At 39.3% G+C, this 17,364-nt stretch overlaps 1 protein-coding gene across 3 annotated transcripts in view; it reads left to right on the forward strand.

Annotated features, from left to right (window-relative positions):
• NEK5 (NIMA related kinase 5) overlaps nucleotides 1-17,364 on the forward strand; it is a 24,935-nt gene continuing 7,571 nt past the window's right edge. Inside the window, exons 1-17 of one of the 3 annotated variants that reach the window (XM_084528644.1) lie at nucleotides 1-325; nucleotides 873-1,016; nucleotides 1,125-1,265; nucleotides 2,643-2,739; nucleotides 3,383-3,480; nucleotides 5,441-5,524; nucleotides 5,629-5,699; nucleotides 7,703-7,789; nucleotides 8,215-8,269; nucleotides 9,756-9,956; nucleotides 10,041-10,122; nucleotides 10,340-10,467; nucleotides 13,769-13,968; nucleotides 14,767-14,833; nucleotides 15,171-15,290; nucleotides 16,131-16,214; nucleotides 16,319-16,420. In XM_084528644.1, coding sequence (XP_084384770.1) covers nucleotides 1,149-1,265; nucleotides 2,643-2,739; nucleotides 3,383-3,480; nucleotides 5,441-5,524; nucleotides 5,629-5,699; nucleotides 7,703-7,789; nucleotides 8,215-8,269; nucleotides 9,756-9,956; nucleotides 10,041-10,122; nucleotides 10,340-10,467; nucleotides 13,769-13,968; nucleotides 14,767-14,833; nucleotides 15,171-15,290; nucleotides 16,131-16,214; nucleotides 16,319-16,420 — 1,593 coding nt within the window. In that variant the 5' untranslated portion in view covers nucleotides 1-325; nucleotides 873-1,016; nucleotides 1,125-1,148. Of the gene's footprint in view, nucleotides 326-372; nucleotides 1,017-1,124; nucleotides 1,266-2,642; nucleotides 2,740-3,382; nucleotides 3,481-5,440; nucleotides 5,525-5,628; nucleotides 5,700-7,702; nucleotides 7,790-8,214; nucleotides 8,270-9,755; nucleotides 9,957-10,040; nucleotides 10,123-10,339; nucleotides 10,468-13,768; nucleotides 13,969-14,766; nucleotides 14,834-15,170; nucleotides 15,291-16,130; nucleotides 16,215-16,318; nucleotides 16,421-17,364 lie in introns of those variants that run through there. The other 2 variants (XM_084528642.1, XM_084528643.1) reach the window with 2 other exon arrangements.

The raw sequence follows: 17,364 nt of genomic DNA on the forward strand, positions 1-17,364 counted from the left end.
TGTAGACATGACCCCAGTACAGTTCTCCCTGGGAGGTGCTTCTGGACTGTGTTAAATAATACTGGAGAAAAATGAATACGAAAAGCTTTAGAAAATGTCAAGATGTGGAACAGGGCTGTTATTTCTCCTGCGTTGCTCACACCCAAAGCCCCTCACAGCTGGGCAATGCAGCCTCCTCCTCCCGGAGGGGTGCGAGGGCAGTGCCACAGACGCCACACCCCGCCGAGGGCAGGGCAGCCGGGGAAGGCTGCTCATCTTTCATCTTCCTCCTCCTCCTCTTCCTCGGGCTGGCCTCGGGGGCTCCGGAGGCGGCGGCCACACGCAGGTACCGCGTCCCCCTGCCCGCGCCTCGCCTCAGGGAGGCCCCGGCCATGGCCGCCCCCCCCGTGCGCGGCGTCGCCATGGCGACGGTGCCACAGCAGGGCGGGAAGGGGCCCGGGCCGCGGAGATGGCTTCACGCAGGCCGAGGTGGTCTGCTACCGAGCCTGGCTTTCCTTCCTGACAGGAAAAGTGCAGTGTCTCACCAAATCTTCCTGGTTAAAACTTAGTCCAGCTAACAAGAACAGTTTTGGAGTGTGCGTGTGTATTAGCCCTCTAAGCTTGCTTGCGGATAGGTTGTGAATACGCAGTGGTAATGACCCAGAATACTTGGTCTTTTCTACCAAAGTTCAACAAGAAACACACTGTAATTTTATGTTTTCCATTAAGAGAACAAGTGTGCAACATCATTAACTTCAGTAAATAACGTCAAACTTCCCAGAATCATAGAATCGTAAAGGTTGGAAAAGACCTCCAAGAATAATACCATACCATAACGCCGTAATAACACCACACCATAATACTTTTGCTGCCTTCTCATTTTTTAATTTTAGGGTGTGCTAGGACAATGTTTCATGCTTTCCTTTATGAGACACTCAAACTTGCTGCTTAAGTTCAGATCCACGATAATTTGCAGTCTTCCAGGAGATGACATGTTGAGGACAAATCTGCATCATTAATAAAAATGTGATAAAAATGTGAGGAAAAAATACAGTCATTAAAAGTAGTTTCTATTTCAGTAGACAAACTCAGATGTTTTAGCACTGACTACATGCAATACTAATCTGGGGACTCTTTTGTTCTAGCCACTGCTTTAAGATAAAGACATCATGGACAAATATGAAATCCTTAAGAAAATTGGAGAAGGATCTTACGGCAAAATATTCTTGGCAAAAGGAAAAGTGGATAATGAACAATGTGTCATCAAAGAGATTGATTTAACTAAGGTAAAACAACAAAACCTGGATGATAACAATAGTTATTTACAGAATTATGACAACTGCATTTAGCTAATCTATGAGCTTAGGTGTCACATTTGTAGTTGTATCTTGATGACATAAACTTTCCAAAGACTGTACTCTTTGACTGACTAATTTTAAAAACATAGACTAAATATGTGATTTTATATTAACAGTTTTTTTTTTTTCAAAGCTTTACCTAGCATACATGGCACTACCTGATTTAAGCTTTATAACAGATGATTCAAGTACATCAAAACTTACTACTGAAATAACAAGCCATGATTTTGTGACACTTTTCTCTAAACTCTCCTTTTTTTTTTTTTTTTTTTAAAGTTCATATTTTCAGGTATGAGTAATACACAGCAGTCTTTCTGATTCTCATTTATGTGTAAGGCATTTTGATTCATTTCATCTAATCTGAAGTGTCCCTTCTGTAGTTGTCATTATCTCAGCTACATGGCTTAATTCCCTTTCTTTGAGAACAAGGGATGCTGTTTGCTGTTTTAGACTTCTGTTTCAGAAGAAGGTGAATTGGTCCATAAGCTCCATGTTTCTTTCTGTGGGCTATAAAGGTAGGTTAGGGTAGCTAGCTTGGGTAATCAGAGTAATGCCACTCCTAGATCTAGTTCCAAAAAGACATGCAGTTAAACTCCATATGATTTCAGTACAGGGAATTCAGCAGTCAATTTCAGTGAGTGTCTACATGCTTGTGACAGCTCTTACACTCTGTGTTGCACTAGTGAACTTCAAATGTATGAGAGAATCATAACAGAAGCATGATTTTTATGTGTCAGTTCTAGGAAAAGCTACATAACCTTCAGATTCAAACCCAGAAAAATTGATATGCTAGCAATGACAACTAAATAAAAAATGGTTTCTCTGTGTTCAGGACCAGTAATTTGGTTATTTCTAATCTCATATTTTGATGTATGCAAAATAGAAAAATTTAAATTAATAGAGTGTTATTACTTATCCAAGTTGTTTAAGAACCAAGAGGTGGTTACAGAAAATTCTGACTTCAAAGTAGTATGATTTTTCTTATGCGGTAGGGTGTGTCTTTCTAGTATGTGGTATGTCATTTATATGGTTGATTGTGTGTGTCTTTATTTTCACCTTTTGATTTTTGAATCTTTAAGGATTACATTTCAAAATTATTTCTTAAGAATGAGAGTAAGAAACTTACTTTTGTAAATGAAAGAGGACATTTGAATAGAATTGTCCGGTATATTTACAAACATATGCTGCAAATGTATGTACATCATAGTTCTAGTATTTCTGCATCACCTTGGCACAATTTGACAGCTATTTTTGAAGTGACTTAAATGCATCATTGCTAGCATGTAGTTCCTTAATTCTTTGTAGATGCCTGTGAAAGAAAAAGAAGCCTCACAGAAAGAAGTCATTCTTCTGGCCAAGATGAAGCATGCAAATATAGTAACCTTCTTTGCTTCTTTGCAAGGTTTACTTTTAACATTTTTGTTTTATTTGTGACTATAGGAGTGAAAGGCAGCAGAAACTAGTTTGTTCGTATTGCCCAACCATAAGCCTATCCCCAGCACCTTACTTATCAGTGGGGCTAGGTGCCGACTCCTAAAAATGAACACAAGGTACCAGGTTCAGTCAGTACTTTATTTCTCCTTGTGGGTGGGTGGGACCAAAAGTACTGTGAAGCAAACACTAGATCCTGAGGTGTTTGCATTGCCTCCCTTGAACTTTAATCTTGACCTTCAACAGAGGTCCAGAGTTTTGTGAAACCTTCCCAGGAGCTGCAATAGAAGAAGAGAGCTTTTGAGCACAGCAGGAAATAGGAGATAAAATTAATGAGAAACTAGGAAAAATAGGAAAATAGGAAATAAAACATATCTTGGGGTATCAGTAAGGTTGCAGAAAAGGTTTGGCTTGGACTTTGGGAATGAGGGAGGGAGTGGAGTGGCTTTCCAGCACAGGTTCATGCAGGATTTTGGAGGGCCTGTGAAGCAAAGATGAAGGCTAGTGTCCATAGAGAGCATGCAATTAATGTATGTTTCAGGTGAAATTTAATAATTTATTGCTGTATTAATGAGGAATAAAGGAATAAAGGAAAGAAATACTTTTCCTTTCAGAAAACAACAAGCTGTATATCGTGATGGAATACTGCGATGGTGGAGATTTAATGAAGCGGATAAATATGCAGCATGGAGTACTGTTTGATGAGGACCAGGTGAAAGAAGTTACCTTTAGAGGAAAGGATGTTTTATGTAGAGCACATTGAATTATGCAGTGCTTGCTACTGTTTCTTTTCTGACCTGTTATAAAAACTGAATGTTTTAAAGAAACTGATAATTTTAGTGGGAATTTAGAGTTTCCTTTTAGACTTGTTTAAGATCTTAAATTAATTTATTGACAGTATTTTGATGCCAATTATATTCTTTCCATTGCTCCTTCTATACTGGAGGCACTTTTTCTTAGCAGTATACCTGCTTAGCCAGAACGGCTTTATTTTTACTTTTACAAGGTGTTTTAGAGGTGTTAGGGGATGTATTATATATGAATTTTTCATTCTTTTCTGCTATTTACATCATAGTATATCATGATTTATACTAGTCAGTGGTAAATCTCTCTTTCATTTTATTTGCGTCAAGAATTCTCTGATGCCATTTAAATTGTTTAACTGACACAGAGAAACAAGGCCAGGATTCTGACTGCTTTTGGAGCATGTTCACAGGTATTTCAGTTTGTAAATAGGCGCATGTGAGAGGTATTGCAGTTCTCAGAAACAGAATTTCCTACTAGTCCTTTACTTATTCCTTCATCTTTTAACTAACTTTAGCTTTCCGAAGGAAATCTTCTCTTATATGTTGGACTTAGTATTCGGAACGCTAAGGATATTTAATTTTGTGCAGTTTTTCACTTTTGCAGTTGCAATGAAAACTTACCTAGATACTAGACAGACAATATCTAACGTGTTAGTGGAAATCTACTCTAAAGCATAGAAGTGGGAAAAAAAAGAAAAAAGGAAATTTTGTGACATTTTTTCTCGCTTCAGTAGGAAAAGAGAAACTCCTTAGTGTAGAAGTCAGTTGGAAGTGAATTACTGGTTCAGCAGTGGTGAATTTTATGATCCAATTGGGAGTCATAATAAAGGCAGAGAGAACATGAGAGAAAATAAAAAGAGGACAAAATCACAGATCACGAAAAGACAAAACAGGGAACCAACGCACAAAAAAACCTTGCCGAGACAGAATGTGGCATATCCAAAGAAAGACAAAGGAATTACAGACAAAAGAAAGGATCATAGAAACTAAAGATGCATCTGACAATCAAGAACAGAGAGCAAAAAATTTAACATAACTTTGTTAAAAAATCTTTATATTTTCAAGTGTATGCCTAAGAAAGTCTAATTTATGACATCAGCCCTATTCAGGAAATCATCTGTGAAATGTTAAGCATTACTAGATAGAAGATTATTACTTGAATTAAAATTTTCCATGATCATCAATTGTCCTTAAGATAGGAGTGTGTAAGCACATCTTACTTTTGTTTCTGAATTAAGTCCAGCAGCCCTTATTCAATAAATCACGTATATCTGGAATTGAATACATGCTTAAGAGTTGTCCTGGGGCAAGGATGAACTGTTGTGATTACTTACTATCACAACTTTCTTCATACCTATGTTGTTTAATCACATTTCAGACCTTCATCCTCTATTTCTTCTTTCCCGGATCACATTTGGTATGATTACAAATATTATAAATGCATGACTTACACTGCTGAGGATTAAGACACCACCCATTTATGGCTTGTTTTTTGAACTAATTTCTAAATAATGGTCTAGTGTTCTTAACTCTTTGACATGATTCTTCAGTCCTTGCTCAGGTAATGGTCTTGTCATAGTGAAAACTTGACTGGGATACAGAAAGTGGGAATCGATATTTATTTTCATTTAGTTCCCTGATAGTACTGAGAAAGGAAAGCAAAACTATGGCATTCATTTTACTCATACAAAAATATTGTTTCCTACTATTCCATGGTGTGTGTGATTGACATGTTTTAGATTTTGTAGTTGTCTTTGTTGTACATATTTCATTAAAATGTCCTGCTGGAGATTAGAACCATGCAAGTGTATCTACATGTATATATCAAATTTATCAGATACCTATTCCTTTTGTCTTTCACCACAGATTTTGAGTTGGTTTGTGCAGATCTCCTTGGGCCTGAAGCATATTCACGACAGGAAGATTTTACACAGAGATGTAAAAGCACAGGTAGTAAAACTAGAACTGGAAGGGGGGTGATTTTATCATGTCAAAAGACTTGAGAAGCTGTGCCATGTTTAATTTTTGCACACCAGTTTCTTCTTTGTTTGCAGAACATTTTTCTTAGCAATAATGGAAGGATAGCAAAGCTTGGGGACTTTGGCATAGCAAGACAGTTGACCAAGTAAGCACCTCTTTCATTAGTCTATGATCTACACCAAATGTACCTATTTCTGAATGTTCAGAATGCAACCTGAATGTGCAAATTGTTTGTGGGCTGTGCTTGGTCTAGGATATCAGGGGTCTGTCACTATATGTTTTTTCTGGTATCCTAAAATGTGCCATCCTGAACATAACCACAGATCCTTGTAACTGGACTCTTGGTAGAGGGTCTTTCCCTCAATCTTTTCCTGTTCCTTATAGAACTGACATTGAGAAACTCTGGAGGTGCAACTGTTTTTGCAGTGCTTGGTAATCACTTCTGGTGCTTCATGAAAAGAAAAAGCAGTGAACAGCATTAAATGTTTGGAAATAGTGTAAGAAAAGAGTTTGTTCAGGTCGTACTATTTCGTTTCTTAGTATGTTCTTCAAAACTGTGCCTATACTAAAAAAAAAAAAAAAAAAAAAAAAAAGGCCAGAACCCATTCTTCCCTGGCCCTTAGAATAAATGATATGTCACGGCTTGCATCCCTCTGGCTAAACTTCTGCCAAAGAGAAGTCTTTTCTTTATTGGCTCTGGGGACAAGGTTGGCCTAACCTACAAAGTGGCCAGACATTGTCTAGGAGAGTGCCTTTTGACATGGTCAAAACATGTCTAACATGCTAACAAAAGGACAGTGCTTGAACTTGATCTCTTTTTGAGCCTCTTGATATCTGTGACCTTGGCAGGATCTTGTGGCAATGAAGTTCCACGGTTTGTGGAAATGTAATTTCCTCTGATGATCGTTTTGCAGATTGTCCTTCTATTGTCAGTCCTTCTCAGTTGCTTTGTACTCCACCTGCTGCAATTCACTCATTGCAACTTTTCCTATCCCCAAATTAAATTAATCCAAGCTGAATCACATTCCTGTCTACACAATAAAGACTTTAACCAGCATAGACAATTTGTGCACTCTCTTCAGACTTACTTAACTATGTACCGGTATAAAATACTTTAATGCATTCTTTGGGCGAATGTACAGCATAGGTAATTTCTGTCAAGGCCCCATCAGGTTGCTTTGGAATGGGGCCTAGATAACGTTGAAAGTTTGGTGGTGCATCAGAGCTGGGAAGTTTTGCTGAAAGTAAACCTCAGAATGTGAATGTGCAAGTCTGGGCATTTTGAGGAGTATTTAATAGGTATCTGGGAGTTTAGAAACAAAAATATTTGGAGCTTGAATGTACTTTTTCACATGTAACAAGTGAATTAGTTTTCTCAGTCCCTCTTCCTCCCATCCCCTGTGATACACAAAGGCATTTTAATCTCCATTCTCCACTTCCGAATTACAGATAGTGCCCAATACTTTTATTTTCTGTTAGGTATCCTTGAAAGCTCTGGCAGTCAGATTTCATATCCTCAATAAGGAGGGTGACATTCAGCTTTTATTGACACCTGCTGTAGAGTGAGAGGAATGTGATTCTTTTTCTCTTCACTGACTTCCCAGTGACTCTTGATGACATCCACAGTGTAAATAACTAAAAGCAAGTGAAATGAATCCAACAAGTTTTTTATATTTGCTATACCTACATTACAAGTCAGCAGCAAAGATGGAAATAGAATTCATTTACTCCTGCTTTAGTTTCTGGACAGTTGTTCCTCCTTCCACAGTTTCTAGCTTGCATGACTGACTGGCACCTACGATCTTATTTCAATGAGTATGTTGGAGGCTTCTAATACTTTGAGGTGTGGTTGACAGCTTTCAGAATTATGTGTTAATGATCATCGTTCCTTGCAAATGTTGATTGCAATGCTGGTGAAAAGTGGGGAAAAGAGAATTCTCGTGATTTCTGTTGAAATGCAAACACTGTATTAAAACAGTTGGTCATTTTTACACAGAAATGGGAAGTACTTTAGTGTTTCTTGGGCTGTTCTATTAAGTTATTATTCAACTATTTTGAGAGCAGGAATAATATCCCCCACAGGCTCTAACTCAATTGCTTGCAGACTTTTTCAATGTGTAACCCTTTTTATTCACTGTGTTTCATCAGCACTATGGAGTTTGCCTATACCTGTGTAGGGACCCCTTATTATCTGTCACCTGAGATCTGTGAAAATCGACCATATAACAATAAAACGTGAGTCTTTGTTTTCTTCATACGCTTGTTCATGAGGGTGTGCAGGCACAAGAGAACTTAACGTAAATGATGTCATGGTTTAAATCTGTATTTCTGCAGGGCACCAGGAATTTCACATGCATCAGCTAGAGGTAGCTTTGCTCTTCAATCCCGCTAGGAATATTAAGCAGGCATCGTTTATATCCTGTGCCTCTTCCAATAATAATAATAGTACCTGGTTAGGTACTGTAGAAACATTGGTGCCACAACAAAAAAAGAAATTTAAGGTTTTCTTTTCACTGCATACTAAGAAATATCAAATGTTGCACCAATATTAATCTTCATTGGAATGATGCTAGTAAATTCGAGAGCTGAAAAAAAAAATTTATTACATCTATGAAAATATTATAGGCTTTTCCTGAAACCTGAATTCCTTTTATTTACAGAGATATTTGGTCTCTTGGCTGTGTGCTCTATGAGCTGTGTGCACTAAAGCATCCTGTAAGTATCTTAGAATCAGATCAATATCATATTATTGAAAATAGAGTGAACAGCCTGGAATATATGTAGTTATAACAATATTCATAGACAGCTACTAGTATTATTTTCAATTTACTTCTTGATATTAAAGAATGCCAGTGTTTAATATTTTGTATTGAATTTTTTGAGCAAACTATAATACAATATATTATATTGTATTTCTAGAATTTTTATGTGTATATATAAGTCTGTCGAACATATATTTACTCTTTAATAAGTACTATACTTTCTGAAAAGGCAGATGGAAAGAATTAAAGCTGTACTTCAAGGCTTTAGGCACATCATTTTATTCATTTCTATTTGAAAACACCAATCTGTACTCGCTAAAGAGTTTGAAACCTACATTTCCCCGGAGAGCATTTCAAGTCTCAAGAAACATTTTCCTAGAGGTCGTATTTTGTTTGGAAGCACATTATTGTCAAAAGATAACTGAGATAGCATCTTTAGGAAGCTGTGCTGTCCTCTGTATGATCTAAGCCTCAAGTAATCCTCAGCCTGTGAATGTGGAGAAGGGAGCGAAGCAGAGACTAATCCCAACAACAGGAAAAGGGTCGGATTCCTGGGCCCAATCGAAGTTGACCTGGGCATCAATGTGATCAAAGCTGGCAGAGCAGCACTGGCAGGGAGAGCAGTTGTGCTGAGCTGAGAACAAGGGAGGAATATTCCAGATTTCACAAAGTGAGAAAAAAATCATAATTTCTTCTTATGAATATTAGCTATTCTATTTCATATTGCTGCCTTTTTTTTTTTTTTTTTAATTTGAAGGCAGGAACTAGATGCTGATGTAGAAGGGAAATGCAAGAGCAAATTTGGGTTACAACACCTTCAAATTATCTAAGTAAATACAATGATAATTTTAGAAAACTGTTGCTTTCAAAATTAGTTTTGCCTGTCTTAGGCCCTAAAAATTAGATTGATGCTGATGTATTAAGAGATCGTCTGACCAGAGAGGACTGAGTCAGCTGAGTGGCATCAGTTGTTAAAAATCAGGTTGTATCCTGGATCCTGAGAGAACACAGACCACAGAGGCTAAGTTGTGGGAACCGAGGTTTTAAAGGTGAACCCTCTGCAAGCAGTATGTATGTGCGTCTCTGCTGAACAGCTTTTGGCAAAAATCATGATGTTTAATTCTGGAAGAAGTGTGTCTGTGTTATTGTATGACACTGTACGACATGTGACACTATGAAAAACCTCTTCCAAGTGCCAAAGCTATCAGACCTGCTGAGTCATGGAGCTTAAACTAGGAGAACGTAACCAGCAAGTACAATCAGAGAGTGGTTCTGTTAATCTCCCACAGCAAACTATGGATAGGGAGAAATTGTTTTTGAAGTGATTGCATAGCACAGGGCTTCTGTCCACAAGTACCCTTTTCAAATTTGGGTGTTTAGTCCATCATTTCCAATCAGCAGTACTTATTGTCCTCTTTCTGTTGTTTTCATTGATTAAGTTTGAAGGCAGTAGCTTGCACCAGCTGGTGCTGAAGATTTGCAGAGGATATTTTCAGCCCGTGTCTCCCAAATATTCGTATGATCTGAGGGCGTTAATTTCCCAGTTGTTTAAAGTATCTCCAAGAGATCGACCATCGGTGAATTCTATTTTGAGGAAGCCTTTCTTGCAGAAGCTTGTTCTCAGATTTTTGCCCCCTGAGGTGAGTGCCTTGTACTGCTGCTTGCCAAGAGAGAAAGGTGTATTGTGTTATAAACAGTTCTGTCTGATACTTTTTTGTTGATAGTTAACACAGGAAGAACTCAGTCTCACTTTGATAAATAGAAGAAAGCCTTCAGCATCACAGCCTGAAGCCAAGCTGATACAAGGTAAAGATAATATTTAATGATTTTAACACTGGTTCTACACTAACATTTGCTAGTTGTGATATACTCGATGGTGATAACTTTCTCCAATAGTCTTTGCTGCACATTTGGATACAAGAGCTTCAGAAAAATTTGGAAATTAAAAAAAAAAAAAAAGGAGAGAACTGAAATCTTGTAGAAAGCACAGAAGGTAACTTGCTAATCTTTTATTTTTAAAAAGAATGTAAGCTTCAAAAAAGGAGAGTGCAAGACCGAGTTCCTTCAGAATCTGGAATGGTGGCGCCTGTTGAGACACAGGGATTCTTTCAAAGAAATGAATGGAAACCATCAGGAGGGCAGCAGCCTCAGGTAGAGTGCATCCACATTGCTGATAACATTGAATTATCTTAGAAGGCAAATTCCTGCTGTTAGAAGAGGTCCTTTAGAAGGCTTCTTTAAGATACATTAAATCCAACCTAATGCCTACACCAGGTCAGTGGAGGCAGTTAAGGACTCCAGAAGTCTCAGAAGAGGCATTTTAGAAAGCGTACGTGGGAAACACGGAGTTTAGGCTGCTTCAGCCTGGTCCTTTGTAACAAAAGCAGTCAGGCACACTTTGCATTTATGTTTACACACAGGCAAATGAACTTTGGGCTTGCATTTCTGCTATAAAATATCAGCTATAATATCTGCTATACCGATTCTTTTATGTCACACCTCCTGAGGGCCCATTTGTGGGCAAAACCAGTGGTGCCCAGTGCCCTCGTTTCAGATACGATTAAAACAAACTGGGATAAAACCTTACAGCTTCCTTGTGAGGAAGCCCCAATTCCTCACAATGACCTGTGTCCCTCCCTCATTTTCTACCTCATTGTTTCCTCAGGCTGTGTGCTGTCTCCAGCCTCTTACTTGGTATCACTTCCCACCTTCAAGAGTGTGTAGCACTCTCGTGGGTGCTGACAAACTAGAGCAAAGCACAGTTGGGATCCGGGAGCTCCCAGCAGTAATTGCACGCTGCAGTTAGGTTAGATTAGCTGATGGTAGAGATCTGTGGAATTCCCAGAACTGCAGCCCACGAGCAGTCATTTAGATGCCTGAGGACAGTGCTGGCCCAATGCAGAACACAGGACTTGGTTTTCCTCATAGTTCCATTTGTGCATATCCATGCAAGTGCAGAGATGCTGGCTGAGTTTCCTTTCATCGTGCTCTGCTGTAATCAGAGGCAGAATTTTGTCCACAGTGTTTTGATCTGCCAGACATGCACTAACGTTGTCAGTGAACATGTTATCACATGTTCCCACAGTCTTTCATCATCCAAATGAAGAAAACAGGTGGTTGTTTTTTTTCAGGGTAGTGGGGATATTTGCATAGTGTCATGCTTTGAATGAGCTGCTTCAGGGTTCACAGAATCACAGAATATTTGAGACTGGAAAGGACCTGTAGAGGTCATCTTGTCCATGTCTCTGCCCAAGCAGGGACACCCAGAGCCACTTGCCCAGGACCACGGCTATATGACTTTTGAACATCCCCAAGAACTGAGATTCCACAACCTCTCTCTTTATTACTGTGAGGTCACCCTCACAGTAAAAAATGTTTTGCTTATTTTCAGCTGGAACTTGCTGTGTTTCACTTTGTGCCTTGACCTGCTGCAATACTTTGCCTAACACGACCCAGGATACCGTTAGCCTTTTCTTGCCACAAGTTTTCATGTTCAGCTTGTCCACCAGCACCCACAGGTCCTCTTCCTTGCTGGGCGCCCCCAGCCTGTGCTGATGCCTGGGGTTGTTCCTCCCCAGGTGCAGGACTTTGCACTTCCTCTTGCTGAACTCCAGGAGGTTCCTGTCAGCCCATTTCTCCGGCCTGCTGAGGTCCCTCTGGATGACAGCATGACCCTTGGCATGTCAGCCACTCTCCCCAGGTTTTTGTCATCAGCATCTTGCTGAAAGCACACTGCCCCATCACCCAGATCGTTACCAGAGATGTGAAGCAGGATTGGGCCCAGTATTGACCCCTGGGGTACACTGCCAGTTACTGGCCTCCAGCTGGGCTTTGCAACATGATCGCCTCTGGAGCCAGCCAGTTTTCAACCTACCTCTCTGCTCATCCAGCCCACACTTCATCAGCTTCTCTGTGAGGATCTTTTGGGAGACGGCATCAGAAAGTAGTGGAGAGAAGGCCGGCAGTTCCCACTGCTCTCCCTTTGTCTTCCAAGCTGCTCATTTCCTTGTAGAAGGCCATCAGGTCAGTCAAGCATGACCTCCCTTTGTGAATCTGTGCTGACTACTCCTGAGCACCTTCTTGTCTTTTACGTGTCTGGAAATGGTTTCCAGGACAGTGGGGCCTGTAGTTCCGTGAGTCCCCCGTCCTGCCCTTTTTGAAGATAAGATTGGCATCTGCTTTCCTCTCACAGGTGCCATAATCAGTCAAAGCCAATAATAGATGGTGGCTTCGCAATGACATTTGCCAGCTGCCTCAGCACTGGTGGGTACATCCCATCAGGGCCAGTGGACTTACTTCTGTCCAGTTTGCTCTTGTATTCTCTACCCTGAACCTCTTCCACCAGGGGTATATCTTCTTTGCTGCAGACTTTCTTGGAGGGGAGAAAGAGTGCAAGCTTCGTTGCTCATGGTTCTCAACCCTCTTATTTAGATGGTCTGATTTGTTTTCCCTACTGCTCGAGATTGCCGTACTTCTGGATACCGTACTCTAAAACTTCATTCAGGGAGGGACAACACGTACACTCCCTGAAATTCCCTCTTCCTTGGGATCATTACTGGCAGTGGAAAATTTTCTTCTATAGATATGAATCTATATTGTGCTGGACTATATAATCTATATAATCTGGACTATGCTGTAGGTAGATGAGCTTATTTTCAGTGTTTCTAAGGAGCAATAATTAATGTATTTACCATCTAAGGAAGGGATACCAAGCTGATTTTAATTTATGCAAGAAAAATAAGCAATATTCTGCATTTTGCTCATACACCACGTAGTAATTTTTAGTCTCCCACCATGGAAATGTTTGTGGATGTCATACTACAGTTCTTTTTTGTCATGCAGCAGCAGCTAGACAATCACCTTTCTCTTCATTGTTCTTATGAGATGGAAAAGACAGCCTTGTCACAAAGCAGAAATACAGGAATGTCTCATCACAGTAAGGACTTGGAGAAATCAAAGGCAAGCTCCCACAGGCACATAATGAAAGAGCTTATGCACGAGCACAGTGCTTCCCTGAAAGCAGCAGTCTGCATGTTTATGGCCCACAACTACCTCCCAGGTTGCTCTCGCTGTCACATGTCAAAATAAAGCTCTCCTGGAATTAACTCAGTGCTTTGGGCTTCAGAACGATGGCGTGGCTCAAGGGCAACCAAGGTGCAGGGTACAAAGCCCCGCGCTGACTGACTCGCACAGCGTGGGCTGCTGCTTCACCACAGGAGCTGATGGAACAGGGGAAAAGGGAGAGACCACAGTAAGATTAAACACACTCTGTATGTAGTAAATTAGGAAGTTTCTGCTTTATTTGAGAAAAGGCTTGGAGAATGTAACACTAACTCTACTGTACACAGCCTGTATTACCATGCAGCTCATCATGGGGAGGACAGGAAATAGTTCACACTGGTACTGATACAAATGAATATGGGGCAATTAACATTCTTTATTGTATTTTCAGCCACAGAGCTCCAGATTTAAGATGGCAGAAAGGCCAGAAAATATCAGAGCGCATGGCCATTACGGTCATTACTATGATAAACTTGACAACCTGCAGAGGAAACGTAATGCACATTATGACCTGTCTCACATCAGCCAAAGAGTTGAGGAATACTATAAACAAAAAGGACAAGTTGCACCTCCACCCCCCCCACCTGACGGGTAAACCTTTCTCACTATTTATTAGTAGTGAACAGTTCTGCATGTTTGGAGTTATCAGCCTTCCCGATTAACTCATTCAGTATAATTCCTTCTCTGCTTGTTCTTTGATAATTTTTTTTACTTAAGTTTATTGGACAGTGTAACTCCTCTTTCTGTTCTGAATGCATTTTCCTGATGTTTGAAATTTTATTATCAAAATGTCTCCCCAATCTCAGCGTTTCACTAGATGTGGAGTAAAACTCAAGATAAGCACTGTCTTTCCTTCCCACCAGCATCAGAAAGATCTAAAGAGCAAAAGCTGTTCTGTACTTCAGGGAACAGAGTAGGAGGCAGGCCACGCAAATGTTGTCTTCCTGCAGAGCTTACATTTTGGTTTCAGATATAAAGGCATGTTCTCCAGCAGTCTGTGTACTTTAAAGTCTTTCTTTTACAAAGCAGAGGTAGAATCTTTTATTTTTACTTTTGAGATTGTCTGTCCATTCCACGATTTATCAATATTTTGAGGATCAGGAAAAATAACTTTATTTTCACTAACAGTCTCACGTACTATTTATCAAATAGAAGGTGAAGAAGAGCTTTGCACTTCAGTAGACTAATGTAACCAAAATAATAGCAAGGGGAATGGCCCAAGTCAGTATGTTTTCTGTTTGTTATTTTACTGTTGGTCCATATTTATACAAATTTGATCTATCCATCCATACTTATGTAGTACAAACACAGCTGGTAGAGAATTATTTGTGCAGAAGATAGAAGCTGTGAAATAAAATATAGTATGTGAACATCGCTTTCTTCTCTCAGGCCTGCAGAATATCTTCAAAGGCGTTTTGAAGCCCAGCAGTACAAGATTAAAGTGGAAAAACAGTTGGTAAGTAAGTACTGAACCACAGAACAAAATCTGTGAAAGAAACTGATTGAAAATCCTGAAGATGAATTGATGTCTTTCCAACAGACTGTGGCACTGTCAGATAGAAGGCTCTGCTCTAGTGGATCTGTTATCTGCTCTACAATGGTCATCTTGAGGTTTTATTTTCTAGTATCAAACTATAGCATTGTAAAATTCTACTGTGGCTCTTACCTGCAAAAATATACACTTGTCATACATCACTCTTCAGGGGAAGAGGAAAAGTGAACTGAACAGGCCCTGATGAAAGGGATTCGAAATGAAAATTCCTTTGCTCTGGGATTTATTTGTACACCCACAGGGACTGCGGCCATCCTCTGCTGACCCATATCATGACCAAATGCAGCAGCAGAAAATAATGGAAGAGCATCTCAAATTGCATCATCAGGACATGTCTAGAAAGAATGAAATGAAAGAACAGGTAAATAAAATATTTTCCCGAGTTGCTCAAAGCTGTTTTCTTACACTCCTTGACAATAGTGTTCTTTATGTGAGATTTTATTTTTTTCCATTGGACCACAAGGAAAATATAAGCTCTGTGCTCATCTGGTTCCATCTTGCAGAAGCCAGTGAGGACTTGCACAAAAGCTGACCTCCAGAATCGTTTTAAAATCTAGAAAATCTAAATCTAGATACATGGAAATAAATCTATTTATAAACAAACAAACAAACAAATCTAAATACATTAAAATCTAAATACATGGAAACATGTAAATACATTTAATCCTTATATCTTTGATTTATAAAAAATTGTTGTTAGAATAAATATATTAGCTTTTACCTTCCAGCCAAATTTGAAGTTTTTGCTTCAGAGCACAGGAATGGTGAATCTTCTTCAATAGAAGACTGCCAAATTCTGTTTTATTTTGGGGAGGAGGTTGCAATACAATAAATGGTATATAATTTTTTTTTTGTCCTACTATTTTCCAGTCCTCTCTTTTATGATTGTGAATTTGGAGTCATTACTCAGACTATCCTTAGTTTATTCTTGGAATTGACTATTTTAGGTGTAACTAGACAGAAAATCCAGCATAAAACACTCAGAAAAGCTTCAAAAGGGTTAAAGTCTGGAACAGTTATAACTCCTAAATCTCCTGTTAATAGGAAGTATCAAGCAATCTTTAAAATTGGCAGTAGTGAACACTGATCCTTTTTTCTCACACATACACAGTTTGATATCCATGGAATATTTTGTTCAGCTAGTGCTGTTTCTGTATGTCTTTCTAATAAATATGTATTCTACCTTACTGTTGTTTAATAGGAGTACCTGAAACAGTTACAGAAAATCCGGGAAGAATACCACAGCAATATAAAAGAATTCAGATTCAGAGCAGGAATACTCCAGGTAGCAAAGCTCAAACATGCATGCAGTCCTTTTTCCTTCTCCTTTTTTAAGGTAGTACACTTAATTAATAATTGAAATGAAAATTTTATAAACCTGTTCCCTAGGACAATCAAAAAATACAAGACAAAACCTATCTGGTGAGGCAAGGGAAAGCTGAGAACCCGTCTGAAACCACAGATACAGCTGGAACAAAAGAATCACTTGAGGTATCTCGTAGTCTAAACAAAACGTTTTATGCATGGCCTTTGATTCATTCTGCAAGAGTCCTGAAAAATGCCAAAGCTTAAATCTTACCTGATGTTTGCGCCACATCTGAAAATCTTCCTAGGTTCCTTTCTTGAATAGCCTGGAAACTTTATTGGGATGAGCTCTGATTTGTTTTGGTAATTGCTTTTTCCCCTATACTTATTGGGAGGTACTTTTGCTTCTTTTCCTTTTGTGGTGTATTTCTTTTCCTTGATTTCTGAGTGAAGTAAAGAAGCCACTCACAGTGCAGACCTGCAGGAGAATCGTGTGCAGGAGATACGGTAAGCACGAGCTCAGAGTAGAACATGAGTACTTTTCCTGTAAGGATCCTATGTAGGGCGTATGTTACAATCCAGTTTTGTGTGGACTCCTTACTTAAACAGAAGATTGGGAGAAGCAGGAGGAAGAAACAGAACTAAAGATTTCAGCTACAGGAATCCATCATTTCTTTGTCATCAAATACTACCAACACAGGCACTGGAATGGATTTTCAGCATTGTTCCACTTTTACTTTAAAATGCTGGTGTGATGAAAACCAGATGAGGTTTCCAGACCACATGGAGTTCTGCAGCAACAAGTCTGCTTCTCCTCAAGTGAAAAGAATGAAAGCCTCAGCTTCTTAAAATTTATTTCAGTATGCAAAATGCCAGCTTATTCTGAAAGGAAAACAATGCTGAGCTAGCTAATAGGATTCTTCAGGCAGAATTTGCTTCATGTAGTGCAGGATTTCCTGCACTGCTCAGCAGCAAGGGGCAGACCTCCACATAAACTGGTGACAGACATTGCTACCCTGCTGCAGCTGGAACTTGTGCCAAAGCTGCCAATATAAGTAGGATACTCTTCAGTGATATTCATGGATCCTGGAGCTGGCTTTTACTAAAATTACACCACACATCATTCGGTG

The sequence above is a fragment of the Aythya ferina genome (genome assembly GCF_964211825.1).
Source record: "Aythya ferina genome assembly, chromosome: 1".
Taxonomy (NCBI): domain Eukaryota; kingdom Metazoa; phylum Chordata; class Aves; order Anseriformes; family Anatidae; genus Aythya; species Aythya ferina.